The sequence below is a fragment of the Neltuma alba genome, unplaced genomic scaffold (assembly GCF_004799145.2).
Source record: "Neltuma alba isolate B1F8T4 unplaced genomic scaffold, ASM479914v2 tig00010342_pilon, whole genome shotgun sequence".
NCBI classification, from domain to species: Eukaryota; Viridiplantae; Streptophyta; class Magnoliopsida; order Fabales; family Fabaceae; genus Neltuma; species Neltuma alba.
In genome coordinates this window covers 438235-464349 of record NW_021635252.1, presented here as the reverse complement: position 1 = coordinate 464349, position 26115 = coordinate 438235, and the positions used below count along the sequence as shown (strand labels likewise).

The 26115-nt window shown below is 33.2% G+C and overlaps 2 protein-coding genes across 2 annotated transcripts; one reads left to right on the top strand and one right to left on the bottom strand.

Moving 5' to 3' along the window:
• Positions 1–14711: 14711 nt before the first annotated feature.
• LOC114755814 (pentatricopeptide repeat-containing protein At5g39680-like) lies at positions 14712–17876 on the bottom strand. Its single transcript, XM_028944688.1, has 2 exons — positions 17763–17876; positions 14712–17189 (listed from the first exon to the last, which is right to left on the bottom strand). The coding sequence occupies exon 2, from the start codon at positions 16861–16863 to the stop codon at positions 14743–14745; it is 2121 nt and encodes a 706-aa protein (XP_028800521.1). The 5' UTR covers positions 16864–17189; positions 17763–17876; the 3' UTR covers positions 14712–14742.
• A 3689-nt stretch (positions 17877–21565) lies between these two features.
• Positions 21566–25565, top strand: LOC114755813 (receptor protein kinase TMK1). The gene is made up of 2 exons (XM_028944687.1): positions 21566–23888; positions 24673–25565. The coding sequence occupies exons 1-2, from the start codon at positions 21566–21568 to the stop codon at positions 25206–25208; spliced, it is 2859 nt and encodes a 952-aa protein (XP_028800520.1). The 3' UTR covers positions 25209–25565.
• The last annotated feature ends 550 nt before the right edge of the window (positions 25566–26115 follow it).

Genomic DNA, 26115 nt, shown 5'->3' with positions numbered 1-26115 from the left:
TGTTCAGGTCTTTTAGTAACAATCTGACCTCAAATCAATCTAGAATCCAAGATTTTCCAGCAACGCAAAAATGACTTCAAGAGATTCACCATCACAATTGATTGTGCTTCAATCCATTAACAATGAAAAAGAAGAAACCTCGACTCCTAGTTTAAGGAGGGAGAAGATAACATCTCTAGTACCATTTACAAAAACAGAGAACTGCATGCACATGCGAATCCTGGGACAGCATTATCTGGACTTTTATATTACATATGTAACAAAGACGGAGTTTTAAGACACAAAGAGTCTTCTATGGGATATTCCAAAGTCTAAAAATTTCTTGAGAACGCCTGTCGAGAGAAAGAGAGTTGGGTAGTGGAGGATAAAGACAGAACCGAAGAATGGGTTTTAGAAGGTTTGAACATAGAATCAACAAACTATATTCCTCTATTCAGGGATTCTAACTTATCTAAGAACCAAGATAGACAATGGAAAACAAAACAAGAACACAACGAGTAGAGATATAAGCATGACTGTAAAGAAGGAGTATTACATATCCTTTCAAGTTTGAAGATCAGTTGGAAGTGGCTTGCTTTCGAAAATCACCTGAAAACTGCTTTGAAATTGGAGACATCTACTTGCAGTGTTGCTTGTATGGCTAATTATCAAAAGACAAAACAGGTTTGAGTTTTCTATGTTTCCGGAACATTAATAGAGGGTCAGATGAGAGGAGATTCCTTTTTCATTTTTTAGTTAACTGAAAAAGGTTCAAACATGGAGAAAGGGTAAATGGGGAGAGAGAAAGTGAGAGAGACAGACAGAGAGATCGTGGGTATTGATGTTTAATTATGGGAAAGCAAAGGTGAGAAGGGAGTGCAGGGTTGGGGGGACAGTGGTGGGCCATCAGAGACGTTAGAGGAAGGTCTTTGATAAATTTTCCTTGAAAAAGGTTAAAAAGCATAAAATAGATACTGTAATCCAATAAAATATTAAATATTTTGATGGCAACTAACATAATGAGATATGTTCAAGTTTCAAATTGCGTGATTGTAAAATGTTATATAAAATTTTTGAGTGAATAGATTCTTCATTTCAATAACTACTTTTTTGCAAGAAAAAAATCATTTTGAAGATGAATTGATGACTGAGGAAAGAGTAGTGCTTTTCAAAAGGTTTTGCTGGATAATATAGTTGACTGATTTCAATACATAGGTTCTCGAAGAGAATTCTATACTTCTCTCGGATACATATCATTTATATGCATAAATTAAAAAAAAAATCAATATCCATATATAATTTGCAAGTCATACTAGTCATAAGTAATAAACAATGGCAATAATATATATAAATTCCTCTTTAAAATTTCATCCATATATATGTGTGTGTGGACAACACATAGAATTTTAATATAAATATATCGCATAATACATACATATATACATACATATAAAGTATCCTATTTGCACAGGATAAATAAAATGCCTCTACTGTTTTCAAAGTCTGAGGCATTGTACCTCTTCTTTGTGGACTTTTGGACTTTTACAGAAGCAAACAACTGCTCCCTCCATATACAACTTCAAACCTTTCTTTTTTTTTTTTGACCGAGAACTTCAAACTTGAAACTATATAACACAACTGGGTTGTCCAAAGAACGAGAAAAAAATAGAAAGCAAAAAGATTCCCCCCCCCCCCCCAAAAAAAAGAAGAAGAAGAAGAAAATTCTGAAGTGTTTCAGATAACTCCACAATGCATGGGTCAGCTTTCATAGTTTCATATTTGGTTCCATCCATCACGTCCATCATAACCACTTTCTTCATCTTATTCAGACCACAACATCTATTATTCATATACACATACTATACTATACTATACTATACTATATTATACTTGAACATCATCTGTTTCCCCTGTCTTCCTTTTATTTTTTAGTTATTCTTTAAACTTAACAACTCCACTCAACATAAATAATAGAGCACATATCCTCCCCCGCCGAACAAACATTTTATATTATGAATTATTGTGATCACTTTTTCCCCTTTTCCTTTTCTTTTATATTTATACCCTTATATTCTCTGCAATTTTCCTACTGGATGATGCCCCTGTCTTTCAACATTTAACTGTAAAGTGACACAACAGTTGAAGCAACTAATCATTAATATATAGAATTTAAAGCAAGGTTGAAGCAACTAATCATCATTTATCATCACAAGTCTAGCTCTTATGGGCTCAATTTTTTTTTTTTCCAGATTTGGTGAATCTTATTTAGAATAACTTCACAAAAGAAAGCTCAAGCTCCACTACAACCACAATTTTATTAGTTACCCCTTTTCAAATAGCAATCAAATTCTCCGCAACCCTTCAATAGAGAAAGAGAAACCCAAAATAGGATACTGTTGTTATTTTACTCCTCTGTAATTTTGATATGATTTTCTGCACTCACAAAAATAACTGGGCATAGTACGTTCGGAAAAATGAAGAGGGAAAAAAGATGCACATAAAGAAGAACAGTAATACCATATACTGATATACGATCTAAATATAATTATTTGAATTAATTTATAAGAAAAATCCACCTATGTCACCGAAAGACAACAGAATTAGCCCCCACTTATCCGCTTTTTTCCTTGTCTCTCATCACTTTCAGCCACCTTATTGTTTAGAGGAATTAAATTCATATATAGTCACATTCTATTTAGCGCTTCTCATATGAATGATTACATGGCTTTACAAGAACCCCAAACGAATTTTATCTTATAAAAACCAACTCCTTTGATGCTCAATATTTTTTCCAGGATATGGTGAATCTTTTATTGACAGCCTAATCTTCAATACGACAGTAATTTCACAAGTTGTCTCGTACAAATTTTTCTCTAGGGAAATTACTCAAACAGGTAGCATGCATAAACAATAACAGTTTAAATTAGTGGTCCTTTGTTCAGCTAGCCAAAGAGGATAACACTAAGGTCCCGTTTGGTACGAAGCATTGAAAATGAGGGATTGGGATTGGGATTGCAATTGAAAAAATCATTAAAATAGTACTTAGTATGAATAATTGTTTGTTATATGGGATTAGGTATGCCCATAAAGGTGGGATTGGGGAATACCACTTCCCCCCATGGTATTCTCTAATCCCATATACATGGCTTTGACTAATCCCATATATCAAACAATCTCTTATACTAAACACTCTCTTAATAGATTTTTTCAATTGTAATCCCAATCTCAATCCCTCATTTTCAATGCTTTCTACCAAACGTAACCTAAGAGCAATCACTTGTAATTACCTAGAACATGGGAAGCCATGTTGAGAGATGACAAATCCTCTTAATCCACCAAAGCAAAAAGGGATTGGAAGGCTTTTACACACCCACCATGGCCTTCAATCTCTATCACTAGTAAGCTGACAATTTTCGTTGGAGCACATAATGTGATGATCCATTTTTTTCTCCACTCGAAATCATAGGAGCATCATGGCCATAACTCCAATGTTTGAACCTTCTTTTTGTTGAATTTGAAGCGAACCCCTTTTCTTCTTTTCTCTTCTTTCATCCTCATTGAATTTCAGCCACGCGAGTCTCATCAGCAGATCAGCACACCAGAAACAATTGGGTCTCACGCATTTCTCATGCTGAGCTTTCCAGCAATGAAAAGAAAATTCGCAAAATTTTGCTTCTTTTTCCTTTTCTGTTTACATTTTTTTTTTGACAAAAGAAAAATCTGTAATTTATTTGTTCCTTGCCTACAAATTCACGAATATTTTAGTCAAAATCACTTGTTACTTGCCTGCACTCTTCATCACTAGAACGCCATTTCGGTGTAATTTGGGTATAAGCTATAAAAAATCACATCAACAAACTATGAACAGTCTCATCTACATTAGATTATATCCAAAGCACAAAACAGGAACAAACAATATTATTTTTTCAAATGGAAACAAAACAAGAAGAAGAAGCAAACAGAGAATGGGTTCAGTGCTTTTCAAGACTTTTGTGGGGTTGCTAATTCAGATTAAGGTAGAAGGACGGGGAAAATCAGCTTTTCCTTTACAGAATCTCGACTTTTGAAGCCGAAGTTGAGCTCCATGGCAGTTTAATTAATATATACCATTTATTACTCTCTTTTTTTTGGCTATTTGAAAGTAATATACTACCTCCACTCCTAATTATAAAACTTTGTTTATAGATTATAAATAAAATCTTATAATTAGGATCAGACATAGTATTATATAATTATTTTTGTTTACATCAACAAGAAGTTAAATCTTAGCCTCAAGTCTTCAAATGGCCTAATCGTGGAGAATAAATGCTATATATATATATATATATAAATATATATATATATATATATATAGAACATTTGATTTGATGTAAATTCAAAACAATCTTCCGTGTGAAATAATTTTTTAAAAAAAATAAAGGGAAAGCATTATCTTAACGTATCAAAGGAACAAGCATGCATGATTGTAGATTTTCGAATTTTGAGATTCTATTTGTTAATCCATTCCATCATCGACGTATTAAAATAAATAATTGTACATTATTGACCAGTACGGACTCCTTCGTACCCAAATGAAAATTTTAAAAAGCAAGGACACATGTTATATTCCATTCACTTAAATTTATAATAAATTATAGTATACTTCTCTTATCCTTATTGTAGGAAATAATCATGGAGTTAGTATTGGTGCTAACTATAAGATTTATTTTTTATATTTATTAATTTTTTTAATCATTCTTATTTATACTTTCTTGATTATAATTAAGCATACGAGAGAAAAAAGATATTAAGAAAAATTATTAGCATATTTTAGGAAAAAAAATTTCATAAACTAGCTTGCTTAACTTTTTTAATATAATTAAATTAGTTAAATAAGTCTTGCATTAAGGACAATAAGAGTAAATTAGTTTTCTAACTAAAATACAGTACTTTATCTTTTAATTAATAGTGTAATTTTGTGTAATGAATAAAAATTTAAAAATTAAAAGAATAAAGATTGAAACTATAATTAAAAATGAATGGCATAAAGACTTCGAATTAAACATTGAGAAAATAACAAAAAAAGACTTTAAAAATAAAAAAATTATAAATAGAACCTCGTTAAAATATTTGTATTGGTTTTTACAACAATTAATAAGCAAATGATAACAATTTTGTGAATGGGTCATTATATGAAAACTTTCAATTTTTAAGGTCTTTTTTTGCCATTTTTTCTTAAACATTTCATGTGAATGTTTCAAAAAAAAATTAATTTAAAATTTGTTGATATAAATAGGTTTGTCTTAAAATTTTTCAATAGTAAATTTCCCACAAATCTTCCACTAATTTTCATAGACTAGGGATCTAGTTGAAGGCTGTCGCTCGGCAAGGTTCCATTAGTTGAAGTGGTAAAATATTAAAATCCCAAATTGCATATTAACTAATCTATATGTGACACCATTATTATTGTGCTTTTTGGCCTATCTTCCTATCACCCGTTTGTGCTCCACTTTAATCAACAAAAGTAGCTTGTAAGATAATCTTAAACAAGTTTATTTAAAGCAAATCAACATTAATGTGTATATACATAACAAATATATTTTTGTGAATAATTATCTTGCACCTAGTGCTATATTTTGATGAGCTATTCTAAGGTAATTGTTTTTTCAATTCACTAAAATAGACACTATATCTTATTTAAAAGATGTTGAGTCTGTTACTATTTAATCTAACTGTTATTAATGAAATAAACAACATTTAATGAAACATTGTTGTTATGCTATACATGATACATATGTGGAAAAAAATTATTCAATATATAAATTATGAATGGAGAAATATGTTAGAATTTTAAATGGAACTTGATTTAATGTGTACATATGTCAGTTTATAGATTCATTCTAATTTTATAAAAAAAAACCAATAAAAGTCAATGTATATCAAAAGTTCTGTCAAATAATACATAATATTGGATATTTACCCGAAAATATTTTGAATAAAGTTCAAAAGATCTCACACTTCTTGAGACAATATTTTTTTTTTTTGGAATTGGAGAAGCCTGTTGCAAGTAAAAATTGAATTGAACTTGCAACCTCCCACATACAAAAGGAGCATTTCATATCATTAGATTTTATTTACTTGAAAGAAATTTTTTGACTTGAATTTTGGATAAAAGTAGAAATCCTAAAATTAAAAGTACAAAGTCTCAAGCTTTTTTTTCCTTCTTTGTTCTGTTTTTTTTGAAAAAGAAGAGCTTTCTCTGTCAAAAAGCCAAGAATTTTGCTTTGAAATGAACCTAGCAGTGGGGGAGAGAATATGAATGTCGAGAAATGAACATAAAGAGAAAAGCACTTCGTGTAATGGGATGACAAGGCAAGTGTTTATAAAAACAACCAAACTTATCCTACAAAAACCCACTTTCCCATTAAGAATATATCACTTGGATCTTCAAATATGCTTCATGCCTATGCTCTAGTTTAAAGTGAGAATCATAGTTGAGGACCCAAGAAGATTAGAAATATTTACCACACGAATCTTAAAAGGAAGAATTAAAATAAAGTCTCCAAAAAAAGAAAATAATGACAAAACAAGTCTTAGAAGTTGTCATTCTCTACCTTGAAACTTGTCATTATAGTTGCTTATGTTGTTCTTAGGATTTTTTAGTATTTTTTTTTTTTGAGAGCTCATTGTTGTTCTCCCAATCTTAAAACTTATTTGGAATTATCTAAAATCTAAAATTTTAAATTCTTAAAAAAATTATCACCTTAAAATAATATTTTAGAAAAAAGCCATTCAAGGACTCGAATAAATTTTATACTAAGGATATCAAGCTTTATAATTCTCCGTTGATGAATGTTATATGCTATATGCTATATCAAGATTTATTATTTAGAAAACATTTTAATTTATAGATTTTATGAAATTTCACCTATAGAAATGCACAGGGTGTTAAATGCAATGAAAGAAATTACATAAAGTTTATAAAATTATATAATTTAAAAATTAACGGATTTTATATTTAAGGATGAGTGTCTACAATAAATCAAGTTATAAGGATCCAATTCAAACAAAATAAATTATGGAGACCTGATAAAAATTGAGGTAAACTTTAAGAACATGAGAATTAATTTCTCCTTTAAAAAATTACAATTATTTCCAATGGAACAAATATTATCAGGTTTTGGAAAAATACAGCAATTTAAAATTTAAAAGGGAATAAATATATTCACAAGTTAGAAAATTAACTGAAATTCCCCACAAAGCAAATCTGAATTATATGCAGTTAATTGGAGAATTAGAATCATAAGCACATGTCAAAAGGGGATTAGTCTTTTGAACACTTGCAAAGGCCAGGATTAAAAAGTAGCACAGAGTGGTGGGGAGGGAAAGAAAGCAGGTGCATGCTTGTCAAACCCAAAGCAAATTTTATTATTATTATTATTAATATTATTACTATTATTTATTATTAAGTATATTTTTTAATGAAGAATAGTACTGTCCTGTTTTGTGTTGGGTTCTGGCACATAAAATAAACAGGGTTCCTATAGACTGGGGACATGCCTATTAATTAGGCAATTAAGGCCTAAGCACATGTTTAGAGATAATTAATCTGAACTGACAATACCTTCGTCCAATGAAACCTCAACATTTCATCGTATCCACGTGCGTTTCATCTTTGTTCCCTACCAAAGTGCGGTTTCATTGGAATTGGGATTTGATTTAATTAACAACACTATATGTGTGCCAATCTGGTGCTTAATATAATTTATAAGTCACTCATATGAGAGGTTTTTTCTTAAATATTTAATGATTGTTTTTCAATCTTATTCTTATTTAATCACTATAAAAATAAAAGAGAGAAATGTGAGAATCCTTTGTAAACATAGAAAGAAAAAACTATGATAAAGATAAATTTGAAACAATTTAACTATTTATATAATGTAATTTTTGCAATGTGAGAATGAATTACAAGTAGGTATATAAACACATACACCTAATCAATTTAAGCACCGACAGATGTCACTCTAGAATTTCAATTAATATTAATTTTTTAATCATTCTACCCTCTGTTAATAAAAATTGACGATAGGCCAAGCTTATATTTGCAGAGAGAGAAAAAATACTTTTGTTGAATATAATTAGATATTAGTTTATTATATAAATGTCTTACATTTAATATCGGGGAGTATTTGGTAACTTAAGGGATCAGAGAAAATACATAGTACTTGCTATGTTTTTTCACAAAATCATCAACATTATAATTTGCTACGGATTGCATCATTTTTTTCAGGTACAAATATTTTCTTGCTAGAAATAATTCTGATCAAAACATTATCAAATATTAAATATCGACAATTTTCTTAGTAAGAATTCGAAGATGAAAGAGACTAGGGCCAACCCGTTTTACTGGGTGCAACTCTCGTTAGTAATGCACCACCTTTATTTGTCACTTCATATATTCCCATTTTATTATATTACCAACAGTTCTTAATATATAAACTATAAATTAAATATTATATTATGAATTAAATCTAATATGATATCTATAGTTTATGAGGCATGCCTTCGGGCTTAGGTTATCTGAGGAGAATCCCTTCTCTTCATAGAAAGAAGATAATGTAGAAACATGCTATTGTCTTCCTTCTCTTAATTCTGTTACAATCCTCTTGTGGATACTAAGGCTGTGTTTGGGTGACACCCCAAATCATGGTTTGGAGAATAAATCACTCAAACACTCACTTAAAAACCAAAACTATGGTTTTGGGTCAAAATCATGGTTTTGGAAAAAGCAAAATTTTTTTGCTTTTGGAAAAAAAAGGGAGAGTGTGAGAGCCTATAGGATATGTATCTTGTTATTTTTTTTATAAACATATTTTTTATAAATATATTTAATCTTATATTTTATAAATATATATACATATTAATTATTTATTAATTATATTATCTTATGTATTATTAATTATGTTAATAAAAAAATATATTATTAACAATTTTATTCCTTCAAATTAAAATATATCATAAAATCTATTTTTTCTGTAATTATCATATTAATTTATGTCTTTTTTTTAGTAATTTGTATATATAAAAAGTGCTTCTGATAACAACTATCCAAACACTCTCATTTTTCAAAATCACTTTTTCATAAAATCTATTCTCCCCAGAATCTATTCTTCAGAATCACTTTTCCAAACCACGGTTTTGTTTCATCCAAACACACCCTAAGACTGCAACTAAAGACTCAGTCTCTATTCAGATTTTGTAACTTCAGGGTTAAGACTCTCCTTCATGACCTGCACAAGTAGATGAATTTTTTATCGAAGTAACATTTTCACGAGCTCCAAAGTACATAAATAACAATTTACAAATTCTTTTTACTCTATTTACAAATTTGAATTATTTAATTAATTAAGGAATTCAAATAAATTAGCTAGCTCTAACCAACAGGACGTAACATCCTTAAAATATTAATGTGTAATATTAGTTTATAAAAAAGTAAATTAATTTCACAAAAATGATAAATAAAATGAATAAATTAAATTAAAATCTTATAATTACAATTATATATTAGTGATCGCGAGGAGTATTTTATGATATGATTTTTTTTAAGACTAAATTTCGATAAAACAATCAACTTTTTGGGGTTTCTTGAAAGATATGCTTATAAATACATAATTGACTTTAAGAATATTTTAAGACATACTACGTATATGTCCGTGTTTCCGCCGCTTATCACACTACCCAACACTAGCCGCCTCTACCACTTACCGCAACAACAAATATTTTATTCATTTAAATATTCCATAATAAATCAAATCAATATATATATGTATACACACACATATATAATCATATACATACACGACGTGAACAGCAAGCTGCACTACTGTTTGAATGAGATTCCAAATTTAAATCTGATGTTTAAATATTCGTCTAATAGTATACTCCTCTGGTTCTTGATATAAAACCTATTTAACTAATTTGATTAGATTAAGAAAGTTAGGTAAGTTAGTTAATTATAAGAAATGTGACATGTTTTTTCTAAAATACCATAATCATCTTTCTTAATACCTCATCTTCTTCTTCTACTTGATTATGGTTGAGGAAGTATCCATAGGGATAATTTAGAGAAAATTGATAAATATGAGAAATGGGTTTTATATTTAAGACTCAAACCAACTCAACAATTGGGTTCTATATTAAGGACCAGAAGAGTATATAGGAGAGAATTTAATTACTAAAAAATCTTAATGATAAGTACTTAATATGAACATGCTGTTATTTTTTATTTTAAAATTTGTCTTTATATACTCTTTAATTCTTAATAGATTTTAAAATTAAATCTTTTTCTTAAAACTTGATTGTAACTCTCTATAATATACAAACAGACATAATAAACATAATTTATTAACAAATTTATCACATATCCCCTTTGGGTTTCTTTGTGTTTGAAGATTTTCAATTCTACATTTGTTCATGATAAACCAGAAGCCTATATTTAGTACCCGATAATATCTTGATCAGAATTGTCTTTAATGTAAGTATGTGCCGGTGTGTTTTCGCGGGTGTTTGAGCAACTATATAAGTACTTTTCAAAAGTACTTTTTTGTAAATCGAAACAACTTCCTTCACATATTTACTTCGTATACTGTAAAAACACTTTTAAAGTTATGGTTTTATTTCTATCCAAATACTTCCGAAGAAGGGGAAAAAAACCAAGAAGCCTAATGGTTATTCGTTAGAGGCAACAGCGTCTATCGGAATCAGGATTAGTGGCATATATATATATATATATATATATGAGCATATATATATATATATAAAAGCATGCTTCTGTTTGGCTAATTATATTATTTACTGTCACATCAGGTGTCACCCACATGTTAATGATTCGAATTTTGATATCCACAACTTGGAATTGTTGTATATATCTTTTAACTAAACTTATTTGCCATTATGAGTCCACTAGTATGGTGTTGGGATTGGCTAGTGAGATACCGATCGATGAGGCCTTGGAGCTGATCGAAATATGAAAGATGAAACTCCACTTTGCCTCTTATTATATAAAAATGAGGTTATTCCAAATTAAACTATCTAATGATGATTTAGCAGTCATTATACAAATCCTCTTACATTATTTCTCCGAATCTGTTGTAGTGGTGGCTGTTGAATAAGTCTCAAAATAATCAACTTGTAGTTCAATCTTAGTCTTTATGGAAACTATGGGAGACTTATTTGCATTGAATTGATATTTTTGGACACTTTTGGAGGGACAATAACAAGTATTATCTTATTATTATATGTGAAGTGGGTTACACAGATTGTGCGATATCATTCTTTTTTTTTTAATAACCAAAATCTTTATATAAATTGTTAATCAAGAAATTTTATTGAGTATTTTTTTATGCTACCTAATCTGCGATCTTCTTAGACCATCCCTACAGGGACGAACCACCCCTTGGGTGAATCCAATTACAAACCAGACTAATCTGGATCGCATCGGGAACCTCCACTTAAGGGCAAAGTGCTGGCTAAAGGGCAGGCTACATTCCTGCAGGGACGGACCACCCCTTAGGTTAATCCAATTACAAACCAGACTAATCTGGATTGCACCGGGAACCTCCACTTAAGGGCAAAGTGCTGGCCAAGGGACAGGCTGCATTCCCAAGGCTCGAACTCAAGACCTCAGGTTAAGCGGCGAAGTGAGGCTACCACTATGCTAACCACCGTTGGTTTAGCGCCAAACCTTTTTTGTATATATCAAACTATTTCAAACGATTTTCTATCACTTTTTTTCAATAGAAGCTACTTCCTCATAGGTGCTTATTAAAAAAATTATTTATTTTTTGGTGCTTGACCCCACACACACATATCAATATCCTGTCTCATCAATTAGTGCAATTTTATACTTTTGTTTTCTTTTTAAAGCCTAATATTCAAAACCATGTAATATTTCTAGTCTTATACTACTCTTCTATTTTTTAATATAAAATCTAGTCAACTAATTTGAGTAAATTAAGAATATTAATTAGTAATTAGTCCATATAATATGTTTTTTCAAAACACTTTATATATCTTCCTTAATTTTCCCCCTCCATCTCTTACTTAATTATTGTTGGGAGAATATCAATAGGATTTAGCTTGAAAAAAAATTGGCTAACTTGCAAAATAGGTTTTACATATAGAACTAACATCAACTCTCTAATTAGGTCATATATTAAAGACCAGAAAAGTAGTTTTTTTGGTTACATAGTCTTGTAGTAGTTTGATATAACCTTCATTTTATCTTTTTGAACATTTTCCGTTCACAAATAACTCTATAGTCTTTCTCCATTTAAACGATCCAATTTGGATTAGAAATGTGATGTCTCCATTAATGTCATCATTATTTTGCATAATTGATTCAAATATTTGAATTTTGTCATTTGTGAAATGATATGTTCTCCCATTTTAACCTCCAATTTACTTCTAACTTGTCTCTTGTTAAAATTATAAAGCATATATTGTGTATGACTCCCAATCAAGTGGAAATGCTTCAACTCCAAAGTCTTCTCTTGACTTGGCCAAACAAAAAAAAGGTTTATATCATGAGCAAAAATTATACACTTTAGGATTTGTTCTTATATAAGCCGAGTTATAACATTTAAGATTAGGTTAAACAAGTGAGAGTTTAAAAATGACCCTTATGTAGGCATATTTTTATAGGAAAATTTTTTGTCTCACCCCAAGCATTCTCGCATTATATTGTATGACTTTAATATATACAATATAAGTGTTTTTATTGATTAGGGGTGGAAATATATTAGGCCAGGCCTCACCTTTAACAGGCTAGGCATGTGGTGAGGCCTGTTGGCCTGAGCCTGACCTGCAGCCTGTGAAAGGCCTTTTATTTGGCATAGGCCTGGCCTGTAATTAAACCTGGCTCGGCCTGTGACCTATTTAGAAGCCTGCATTTTTAACAAATTTCAAAGATATATAAATCAATTCAAAATTATAATAACTCAATCCAAATTATCCAAAATACAAACAAAAAATATGAAATAATTAGGAATAGGAATAGCTGAATGGGAATAGCTTGAGTGACCTTGGTTAAATTTCAGTACTTGTAAATTTACAATTTTAACCTAAAAAAAAAAGGCCCAGGCCTCCCAACAAGCCTAATAGGCTTATTATCAAGCTTGAGCCTAGTCTAATAAGGTAAACAGACCTTTTTACAAACCTGAGCCTGCTCTTATATTTAAATAGGTTAGGCCAGGCTAGGCCATTTACAGGTCAGGCTACAGGCTCTTGACAGGCTGCCTAACATATTTTACCCTTACTGTTAATACATGAATTTAGGTCTTTTCCAACTTAATAAAAAATAAGTGTTTTCTTTTACTCTCCTATTTTTTTAATTAATTTTTAATAAATAAATCGATTCTGTTATATATCATGAATCCAAATGGGTTCTGAAAACTGCACGTCACCAAACTCAATTTGTGTTCAGTCACTACTTTGTATAATTTCATTGTATCACTTATAATTTTCTCTTTAAGTGAATTAACCTCTTAAATTAATATGAAGTGACAGGAAGTAGTTAAACCAAGGATTCAAAGAAAATGGCAAAGAACAAAAAATACCCGTTCGGAATTGGGTACATTTAGAAAAACGATGTTAAATTTTTAAAAAATAAAAATAAATCTTTGTAGTTGAATATTTTGACCTGTAATTTTCTTCTCAGATTAAATTTTTTGAAAAAATATATATTTTTTTAATACAACCAGCTCAAATTGAATTTTCAATAAATGGCAGGAGAGTATTTAGCCCTTTTTCTTCTCGACATTGGGCAGATAACTTATAAATCCTAATCTCTGTTCAATAAAGAAGTCTAAGGGCCTTCTCTTTTTTAATCAGGCCTTTTCTTATCTTACTCAAGAGAAATAAAAACAGCCCAATTAAACCCCTTCAAAAGAGACCATGAACTGGGCTCCTATCTTAGTGGAATTAGGCTGGTCTTCCACTCTGAAATACTGTTATTAGTCCAACTACTTCGAAACAAGCTGTACAAAAAGCCCTTGTAATGACCAAAAAAAAAACAAGAAGAATAGTTGTTAAAAAAAAAAAACGATTGTGTCCAAAGAGGGAAAAAAAACAAACAAAGAAGAATAACGCTTAAAAAATATAAGCGAAAAAGATGTAACACAAGGCGTGGCGTTTATATTATAACAGACTCAAACCACATTATTTCGTCTGATATTTTTATCAAGTATTTGACAAAATCCATTTTCTAAGTGAACTAAATCAGTTTTGCTTTTGGCCAGAAAAACCCAAGTATACCGAAACAGCTTCGGGACTTCTTCATTAATTCTCCAATCGAACCAGCTAATGCATTTTCCCATGCATATAATCTCTTTCACCTGATATGCACACTTAACTATTTATGCTTGATTAACAAGAACTCTCTTTTATTTTACTTGAAAGGAAAATAAAACAAGTAGTCCCTTTTCCAGATTAACAGCAGCCTCTTGGTTGTAAGCCGCTTCAGATATCGCGTAGAGTACCTGCTTTGGTTTAATACAAGTCGCTTCTAATTGTAACATAAATTTGGAAAACATATTCTCTTCCTAACCCATCATTAGAAATGGACAAGAAAGGCATTTTCTAAAGAAAACAATTAATGCCCCAGAAACCAAGTGACTCACATTTTGGATCATGAAAGTATAAAACTTTTGTAGGAGGAGACCTGTATACCCTATAATGTACCACATTCCACTCAGAAAACCAAAACTGAAAAAAATCAATAATTTGCTACCAGTGATCTGTGCAAGTACAATACCCGTCTTGGAAATGATGGAAACGGTTAGCATCTCTAACAATTATCAGCCTGTTTGTGACCTTTGCAATTAGTTTTACAGCATTGTGGCAATCATCACACATCCTAAGGTTTTTTATCACACGGATTGGTGCTGGTGAAGGAATTTTCATGAGGCCATAAGCTATGGCCAGCTTTTCACTGTGATAACTGAGATAACCTTCTTTCTGCTCATCTTCCACATCATGCAGCACAACATCAGTATCTGGTACATACCCCAATGGCTTAATCATTGCCAACAATTGTTGGACCTTCTCAAAAATTTGACTGGAATCTGGATGATTGCTGACTTCTGAAAGAAAAACGTGTGTATCATTTCTAATCCCAAGCCAACTGGCCCCAGGTTCCTTCTTGATGTTTCTGTCCCTCATCAGTTTTCGAATATTTGCAACTCCATCCCACCTCCTTGCCTTGGCATGCATGTTTGATAGCAGTGTATATGTCCCTACATCATGAGGGTCCATCTGTATGACATGTGCTGCAATTCGTTTTCCCAAGCTGTAATTTCGATGAACATGACAAGCATTGAGCAAAGTGCGCCAGGCAACAACATCCCACTTGACTGGTGTTGTCTTCATGAGGTTCTCAGCTTCTTTGAGAAGACCAACTTTGCTCAAAAGTGCAACCATACAGGTGTAGTGCTCCAATCCTGGTTCAATTTTGAATTTTTTCATTAGATGATCCAAATAGTAGAACCCTTCTTTTACAAGGCCTAAATGTGCGCAAGCAGAAAGAACCCCAACAAAAGTTATGCTGTTTGGTCGTTCTCCAGAATAAATCATGTCTTCAAACACTTTTAAAGCTTGTCTACCAAGCCCATGATGGGAGTACCCACATATCATAGCATTCCAAGTGATGGTATCTTGATACACCATATCTGAGAACACATTATATGCTGAATCAATGCTGCCAGTCTTGGAATACATATTTATCAAAGCATTTGTGACAGTTAAATGATTCTTAAAACCTGCCTTCTCAACCCGAGCATGTAATGTATCACCATGGCTCAATAATGCTAGACCTGCACAGGCATTAAGCAACACTGAGAAAGTACACTCATTTGGGGCAGTGTCCTTAAGATCCATAATTCTAAATAGGTTCAGAGTTTCCTCAAAATGGCCATTCTGCAAGTAAGCTGTCATGACTGCTGTCCACGCAACCACATTTGGATTTTGCAAGCCATCAAAAACTTTTCTTGCATTCCGGACTTCTCCACATTTTCCGTACATGTCTATCATTGTGCTACTAATGAAGACATCAAACTTCAGATCAGATTTCAAGAATTGGGCATGGATTTGCAAGCCTAATTGCAAATTTCTAATATGAGAACAAAAGCCAAACACAGTAACATAGGTGACATTATCCCAAGCTACAGACTGGTCCATCATCCTTGCTAAAACTGCTTCAGCTTCCCTTGCATAACCAGATTCTAAAAGTGCATTCAAGATAGAGTTGTATGAAAAAATATCATAACCAGGCACTGCATCCAAAATCTCCATTGCTAATTCAACGTGAAAACACCTTGAGTACATATGAATAAGGGCATTCTTCACATATTGATGAAACAACAATCCGGACTTTAATAGATACCCATGACATTGCTTTCCCTCTTCAACTCTCCCACTATCAGAACAACAAGATAGAACTGTAGTAAAAATATACTCATTAGGGCATGAATTTTCCAAGGTTACCAAAGCTTTAAAAAGCCCAAGTACTTCCAATTCATCCCCCTTATGCAAATATCCTGCCATTAAAGCACTCCAAGATACTACATTCCTCTTGCACATTCTATCAAATAGCTTTCGAGCGAGTTGTATTTGATTACATTTGACATATAGATTGATCAATGAATTTATCTGAGAGATGTCACTACCTTTTGAACTTTGATTCCTAACAACCAACTGGGCATGAGCAGTTTTGCCGTGGTTTAGACTTTTAGTATCAGCTAAGACTTTCAAAAGCTTAACCAGGTGTTCTAGAGATGAAAATTGTGGGAGGTATCTACCAAATGTAAGGGTGAGTGGTGGAAACTTTAGGGCAAGCAGTGGTTTAGCCATGATAATATAAATTTGCAACTTGTCATATAATGCATGCCAAAAACATTGCCAGGAAAAACTTGAGATATGATATTAGTATAATCAGAACACGGTAGTCAGAAGATGGGCTATAGAATAGAAAGAAATAACAAGACAAGCCCATTACAATGGCAGGGAACCGGTTACATCATTTCTAATGCACCAGCTCTCTGAGCTAGTTCGAAGCAGGCATGTATCCAGATGCAGTTGTTGCAAACTAGGAATCCCTTTTAACTTAACAGAAGATATCAATAGAAACCCTGCTTCTCTTGCCCTACCCAGCATAGCCATGATCCAACACTTCACTTCTGCATTTCAAAGAAATATATTTAATGCACATGAAGCAAAGTGAAATATCATAACTAAACAAAACCAAAGAGGAATGAGTTATGAGTTTATATCATAACTCAATAAACAATGTAGATTGTAGACATAGGCGGACCTGCGTTCCATTCAGCGCCGGCATACTGAAATATCTGAAACATGCATAGTTTTTATAATACCCTTTCAATTTTTGTTCCAGATACCTTGACACAACTCAAGCCACATCATGTACAAGATCACACATCACAAATACCTTGATAATTTTCTAAACTGATGATAATATAAAGAGAATAATAACCAGAATGCCAATGCACAAGAAATCTAACATTGCAACAAAACCCAAAGCATACAACTTGTTAGTAATCAGAATAAAGAGGGCAGAAGCATAATAGCCAATTAAACACCATTCAAGCACAAACCACAAAAAAACTCAACCTGTAGATATTCCCACATTCAAAGGTTTTAAAACAAAGCAAGAAACATCTACGCACGGAACAGATGACGTGGGAAAAAATTTAAATCTAGATTCAAAGCCAGATTGAATGAATCGATCTCACCGGATTTTGGGAGTGGAAAAGCCCTAGGGTTTAACCTTCTTCACTACTTGCCGAGAACAACGAAGCAGACAACGGCGGAAGGCGTCGGACGGAGGGTGGAATTATAAATTATACTATTCTGTTAACAATATTTAGTTAAAAATTATTCTGTTATTTTTTTTGATAAAAAACAATAAATATAGAATAAATGTATTTTTCTATTTCTTTTAATATAAAAACTACTTAATCAATTTGAGTAAATTAAAAAAAATTAGATAAATTAATCAATTATAACAAATATTACCTAACTTTCCTAAACATTAGATTATATAGATATATTAATTTATTAATTAGATAAATTATTTTGAAAAAAATGATAGAAATAAGAGACAAAGTAAAATGATGTTATTTAAAATTAAAACTAACCTCTCAATTAACTAAAACCGAAGGCTGTATTTGGTTCAACCAAGAAAAAGAGAGGGAGGCTGTGTTTGGCTCAACTAAGAAAAAACGAGCGGAGGGATCTCAACGAGGGAAGGGGAGATAAAGAGACAAAAGGGGTTTTAATTAAGAGGAAGGGATAGGAAAGGTTTTAATTTTATATAGACAACTTTACCTATTTTGTATTTGTTTCTTATTTTATGAAATGTTTAATAAATATAATGATAAATAACATTTAATATATAAAATCGCAATTTCATAATTATCAAAATGAATAATTTTTTTTTGCCAACTATCGAATAAATATAACTATGATACATAATTAATAGGTAATATATTTAATATTATGAAAATGAATAATTTTTTTGGCCAAATTATCAAAACAAATTTTGATACTTTCTTTTTTTTCATTTATAAAAAGTCATTTTCAATTATCCCATTAAAAGTCAGGGCATATAGATAATGAAATCATTAATAACGTTATCAAAAAACAGCAACAAACAAATAATTCATAAAGATCTTGCATTTGAAAAACCAAGACTCGTTCCTTTTTTTTTTGAGCTGAAACCAAGACTCATTCATATACACCAAAACAACAAGTCTATTAAACCCACTTATTAAGCTAATTTAGGCCTTGTTTGCCAATCACGATTGAAATCATTTAACACGTTTCACGTAAGTTGAGACAAAACACTTCTTATATATTTATCTCGTATTCTGTAAATCACGATTGAAAAATTGCTTGTAAACTATTCTAAACGGGCCCTACTGCTTTCAGCAGCTAAGCTGTCTGAGTTTGGAAGAATTTATGACAATACATTGCTTTAAACAGCAACAATAACAACATAAATAGTAGGATCACCAGATAAAGCAATCGGAATCAAAATGCTGATTCTTTGCCATATCAAAAGAGCAAATGACTTACCTGTCACTCGGCTAGAAATAAAACTCGAGGAATATGAAATCAATCAATCATGCAAACAATCTTTGTATGTATTACCTATAAAGTATATAGCCAATTACTAACAGATTATAAACAACAATAGATTTTTTTTCATAAAAAGATAAAACGCATTAATTAAAGATCAAATGTTTATATAGAGGTTACGCAATGAGAACAGACTGAAACATAGAAGGAATAAAGAAAACACCTACTTTCCCAAACAAAGAAAGATCATGTAAGATATCCTCCCATATAATATCAGATGGAACAGATATAGAGGAGGATAAAAACAAAGCCTTAGAGCAGTAAATCCCAATCTCATGTTGTGATTCATGAAGTCCAGAAGAAGTGATCCATTCCACAGATGCTCGAATGCAAGAGGGAAGGAAAACAGTGGGAAACATTCTTTCTTATCCGGCAGAATTTTTGCAGAGGACTACCATTGAGACAAATGGTACCATAGCAAAGTCATTTTCGGTGGCTTTTGGATTTAAGGAGTAGAATTGCCCAGCCAGTTCGAAAATGTCATGTGATTGATCAAAAACCAAATTGGGGCATAGAAAATGACTACTTTTCCTGCAAAGAGCTTCCTCCGAAACCTCATTTAATAATTTCATCACACCAAAAGTTACTACTTTGCATATGTAGGTTTTTAAATCAGATTATATAATTTCTCAACACTCACAGGAAGGACCGAATCTGATGAAGAACAGACACTTACCTGAAAGAAGGCGGCAACAGCGGCGGCTAGAGGAGCAGGTGTTGACGGCGGCTGCTGGAGGAGCAGGTGCCGGCGGCGGCGGCTGGAGGAGGAGATGCGAAGCAAAAATGCCAAACCGGGTGGAGCAGGGCGGCTGAGGAGAACGAGCCGGAGAAAAAGGAGTTTTCAGTCAGAAGGGTAAGATCGGAATATCAATAAGTTAGCATGGGAAGACAATTTTTCCCATGGGAAGACAATTTTTCCCCCCTTCTCTCCTTTCCATTTTTTCTAACCAAACACGCTTCCATGAGTCCCATCTCCCCTTCCTTCCTTTTTCCTCTCCTCCCCCAAAAAATCCCAACCAAACAAAGCTTAAGATAAATATTTTTTTCATTAAAAGTCGCTTTTAAGTTACTTATACCTCATTTTTCATATATCAAAAAATGATTGTTAAGTTATTTGTCATTATAAGTTACAGTTAAGTCATAAAATATATTTTAAATTTATAATTTTTTTTAACTTATCCGTTATAATTTTTTTAATATTTATAAATTATTTTCATCTCTATATTTTTTCTCTTTACAATAAATTAAATAGAGATAAAATTAAAAAAAAAGTCATTATTAACCCTTCAAAATCCAAATGACTTATACTTGATACTAAAATTTTATTTTATAAATGACTTATAATAAGAATTAGAGAGATAATAAATAATGCAAAAATATGCATCTAAAGGGGTAAAAGTGAAAAGTAAATTAAAACTTCAAAATAAGAAAATATGTGTAATTATTAAATTAAAATCATAGGAAAGTTATCTAAACTAGAGGCCTAATTATAAATTTACAAAACTAAACTAAAATTATTTTATTGAATAAATATATAACTACAATTAAATTTCAAAATATAAAGTAAATTAGAAATATATTTTTATACTCCTTTAATCTTAAATATAAAACTCATTTTGTATGGTAATTTGCACTATGAAATAAGTGCTATATTAAGTACAGAAGAGTATAATTTAAAAATGATTAAGGGATTTTTTTCTGGTTAATATAATCATTGGCCTCTCAAATTTTAAATTATAAGTTTTTTTCTATCAATGAGTGAAATGGTTTAAGTTCTTATTAAATTATAATGATTAATATTTTAAATAAAATAAAAAATTAAAGAATGAAAATCTATGATTTAAAATTTAAGGAACCAAACCAAAATAACAATAAGTTTAAAAAACTAAAATTTGTATTAATCTGATTTTTCCTTTAAAGAAACTATTCTATTCACTTTGGTAGCATCGGAAAAACTGCTAAAAAAAATTCTTTTCACATTTTTCATTCCCGGGGATGTAGGTATAGCATCTTCCAGCGCATTGTTGGGCGTCCCTTTCCAGCCAAGAAAGATTAGATTGATTTTACTCAAATCATGATCAAAGTTTAACAGATTCAAAAGACCAAAATAAAAAGGACCGTGGCCCACTGTGGACCCCACAGACCAAAAGCATACCCACTCCTCTTCCTATCTCGATCTCCAGCATCCCAACATTATTGTCATGACAACCCGGGGTTTCCGATATGCGGGCCCCACCTCCATGTGCATTTCTGTTCCTTCTTCTCCTTTCTCGCTTTCTCATCACTCTCTGCTCTGGAATCCAGCTCTCCCCTTAAACCGCCATTTGCACTTCTTCCCCCCTGCTTCCCTCTCGTCATTTCCTTCGCTTACTCTCTTTGTTCCAGGAGAACGAATATGAGGAAAAATACCCACTTAAAGTTTGAGCCTTTACTCATTTTCCTTTCTGGATTATTTTCAGTCTTCGTCTTCGTTGAGTCTCAAGCAAACCCTAGCCCAGATGCTGCTGCAATGGAAACTCTTAAGAAGAGTCTCAACGTCCCTGATACTATTGGATGGTCCGATTCGGACCCCTGCAAATGGAACCATGTTGTCTGCGATCAAAGTCGGGTCACGCGGATCCAAATCGGACGTCTAGGTCTTCAAGGTACTCTTCCTCCCAGTCTTGGAGATCTCACCGAGTTACAGCGCTTGGAGCTTCAGTATAATAACATTTCGGGTCCTCTTCCTAGCTTAAAGGGGTTGGGTTCTTTGCAAGTGCTTATGCTTAGTAACAACCAATTTAGTTCGATCCCTAGCGATTTTTTTGCTGGCATGTCTCAGCTTGAATCCGTGGAGATCGACAACAACCCATTTGAGCAATGGGAGATACCTGAAAGTCTTCGAAATGCTTTGTCCCTTCAGAACTTCTCGGCCAACTCGGCTAATATCACCGGCAAACTACCAGATTTTCTTAATGCAGATGTCTTTCCTGGTTTGGTTCTTTTGCATTTGTCCTTCAATAACCTCGAGGGTGGGTTTCCCGCGAGCTTTTCTAGTTTGCCGATTGGGACTTTGTGGGTTAATGGGCAGACGGGTAAACTTAATGGAACCATAGATTTTATGCAGAATATGACTTCCTTGAGGGAGGTTTGGCTGCATTCAAATGCATTGTCGGGTCCATTACCAGATTTTTCAGGCTTGAAGAATTTGGAGACCCTGAGTTTGAGGGATAATTCGTTTACCGGCCCTGTTCCTTCGTCATTGATGAGTCTTAAATCATTGAAAGTTGTAAATTTGACTAATAACTTACTTCAAGGGCCTGTGCCAGTGTTCAATCCAGGGGTTGAAGTGGATATGAGTAAGGACTCGAATGGCTTTTGCTTGCCAACTCCTGGGCATTGTGATCCTCGGGTGAATATTCTTCTTTCCATTGTTAAACTTATGGGATATCCCCAAAGATTTGCTAAGGAATGGAAGGGCAATGATCCTTGTGTTGATTGGCTTGGGATTACGTGTAGTAATGGGAACATCACTGTTGTTAATTTTCAGAGGATGGGTCTATCTGGCACCATATCCCCAGAGTTTGCCTCACTCAAATCACTGCAAAGAATTATGCTTGCTGATAACGATCTCACTGGCACGATTCCGGGAGAGCTCACCACACTGCCTATGCTTACTGAACTGAATCTTGCTAATAATCAGCTTTATGGAAAAGTCCCATCTTTTAGGAGTAATGTAATTGTTGAGACGAAGGGTAACAAGGACATAGGCAAGGATAGAAGCAGTTCAACCCCTTCAGGTTCAGCTTCTCCGAACCCTGCAGGTCAAGGTACAACAGGAGGAAATGGTGGGATTTCTGCAAATAGTGGCAAAAAACCTTCTCATGTTGCGGTGATTGTAATTGCTGTAGTTGGAGGTGTATTTTTGGTTTCAATGATTGGTGTCATAGTTTTCTGCTTGTATAGGATGAAGCAAAAGCAATTAAGCAGGGTACAGAGCCCAAATGCTCTGGTAATTCACCCTCGTCATTCTGGATCGGACAATGAAAGTTTGAAAATAACAGTTGCTGGCTCAAGTGTCAGTGTTGGCACAGCTAGTGAAACCCAAACTGTACGTGGCAGTGAGACAGGAGGAGATATCCAAATGGTTGAAGCTGGGAACATGGTCATTTCCATACAAGTCCTTCGGAATGTGACTGACAATTTTAGTGACAAGAATATATTGGGACAAGGTGGCTTCGGAACAGTATACAAAGGTGAACTTCATGATGGTACCAAAATTGCTGTGAAAAGAATGGAGTCTGGAGCGATAACGGGAAAGGGTGCATCAGAATTTAAATCTGAAATTGCTGTTTTGACAAAAGTTCGCCACCGGCATCTTGTTGCACTTCTTGGCTACTGCTTGGATGGGAATGAAAAGCTTTTGGTGTATGAATACATGCCTCAGGGTACACTAAGTAGGCATCTGTTTAACTGGCCAGAAGAAGGATTACAACCCTTGGACTGGAATAGGAGGTTGACCATTGCCTTAGATGTGGCTAGAGGTGTTGAGTATCTTCATGGCTTAGCCCATCAAAGTTTTATACATAGAGACTTAAAGCCCTCAAACATCCTTCTTGGAGATGATATGAGAGCGAAGGTTGCAGATTTTGGTCTTGTCCGTCTTGCTCCAGAAGGAAAAGCCTCAATAGAAACACGAATTGCTGGGACGTTTGGATACTTGGCACCAGAATATGCAGGTATCTTTTAGATTTTCTTACTGTTTATCATAGAACCTCGTGGGAAATGGGTGCATTCAGAATTTTCAAAAATTATTTTAACATTCATGTCGTCTTAGAAAGACAACAACGCTTTTGTATGTATAGATATTTACTTGTGTAACTAATCCGTGCCAGTTCGAGATTAGGCCAATTAACTGATTGAGAAGTTGATGTATAAGCTACTTTCAGTTGGCCATTTCTTGCTTCATTCATGGCTTTCATCTGTAAAAGATATTTAAAATATTCCATCACAAACTCATGTTATTTCTAGAAAGTCATCATTGCATTTGCATGTCCAATTCATGAAAACAGCCACTGACTCATACGAATAAATCTCACTTTTAAAGCATTCATGGTTGTGTTGAGTAGGCTTTCAAAACAACCATATGCACTCACGTGAGTTCTGATTTGCTTGTATGGGAGGTAAAACATAAAGCTATTTAGATGCTTGCTATTTAAGTTCTTCAATAACATTACTACGTCCAGCCATCAACGTGGCAATAGACCTATTCATTGGCATTCGCATGATAATTTAGGATTTTGGGATGAACCATTAGTTAACATATCACTAGAGCGTCTACATTACCAACTGGACTTAAACAATGATGGACTCGTGTTTTGAGTAGAGCAAGTCCATGACACCACCTAATTTTCCCCATTTGTAGTGACTGATATCAGTTTTTTTTTTTTTTTTTTGGTTTATATCAAACTTCGTACTTCAGTTCATCTTCACTAAATGTTAGTCTTTGTTTATGGATTGCAGTTACTGGCCGTGTGACAACTAAAGTAGATGTATACAGCTTTGGAGTGATACTGATGGAAATCATAACTGGAAGGAAAGCACTTGATGAAACCCAACCCGAGGATAGCATGCATCTTGTAACATGGTTCCGCAGAATGTACATAAATGATGAATCGTTTTGCAAGGCTATTGATCCCGCAATTGATCGCAACGAGGAAACTCTTGCCAGCATTCGCACAGTGGCAGAGCTAGCGGGCCACTGCTGTGCACGAGAGCCATATCAAAGGCCAGACATGGGTCATGCTGTGAATGTTCTTTCCTCTTTGGCAGAACTCTGGAAGCCATCTGATCAGAGTTCTGAAGATATATATGGGATTGACCTTGACATGTCTTTGCCTCAAGCTCTTAAGAAATGGCAGGCTTATGAAGGTAGAGGAGGAGGTTCAGTGGACTCCTCTTCTTCTTCACTTCTTCCAAGCTTGGACAACACTCAGACAAGCATACCAACACGCCCGTATGGTTTTGCCGAATCTTTCACATCAGCAGATGGGAGGTGACCAATCAGGATGGTTTGTAAATTATAACTGCAGTGTTCTTTCTGTGTCTTCATCCTCTTTGCTTCCAACCAAGCTAAGGTTAAAAAATCCTTCAAGCTGTCATTATGAGGTTCTTCGATAAAAATATAAATGCGGACCTTTTCTCCAGCCAAGTATCTTTTACGTGTTATAATTCTATCGAAAATCCTTGTTTCAAGAACTTAAGAATTACATTGAAGGATTTCTCATTTGGATCTTGCTGGCTTTTTCCATGTCTTGTGGCACTCTCTCCTGAGGGTAACCTTGCATTTTCTTGAACACTTGTCTAGCGAGTTTTGTAGACAAAAAGTGAGGATAGATTCTCTGCAGACTCTTTAGTCATGTATTGCTGTCTGTATTGCTGTATTGAATTGTATATCAGTAATTGTAACTCGGTTTCTGTTCTGGACCTTTTGAAATGCACATTTTTATCTTCACAAATATTTTGAACTTGAATTTGGGATGAAGGATATAGCTGGCAGCTAAGGGAGGGAGGTGTCAATTCAAGAGGACCAGGGAATCAGGCACAGTGGAAGGAGTTGTCGTTTTGGGGGAATATGAATATGAAATTGTGAAAACGACGAAAAAGGAGAGGAGTAAGAGTAACGATGGAATAAAATATGTCATGTGGCTTCCAACTTGTTGCCACAAAAGGCTACACTATAATCTACTCCCACATGCAAGTTGAATTTGTTCTTTTCTTCTTTGTCTTTATTAGCAGCTAAGCATGAAGGCAACTTGCCCCAACAAAACGATGTCCTGTTCATTTTTACAACTGGCTTCCATGCAACGTGTAGCGGAGCATAACATGTTTGATAGGACATATTAAAAAAAGTAATTAAGAAATAATGTTTACTTGAAGATATTTCAATATTTTAATTAATTAAAT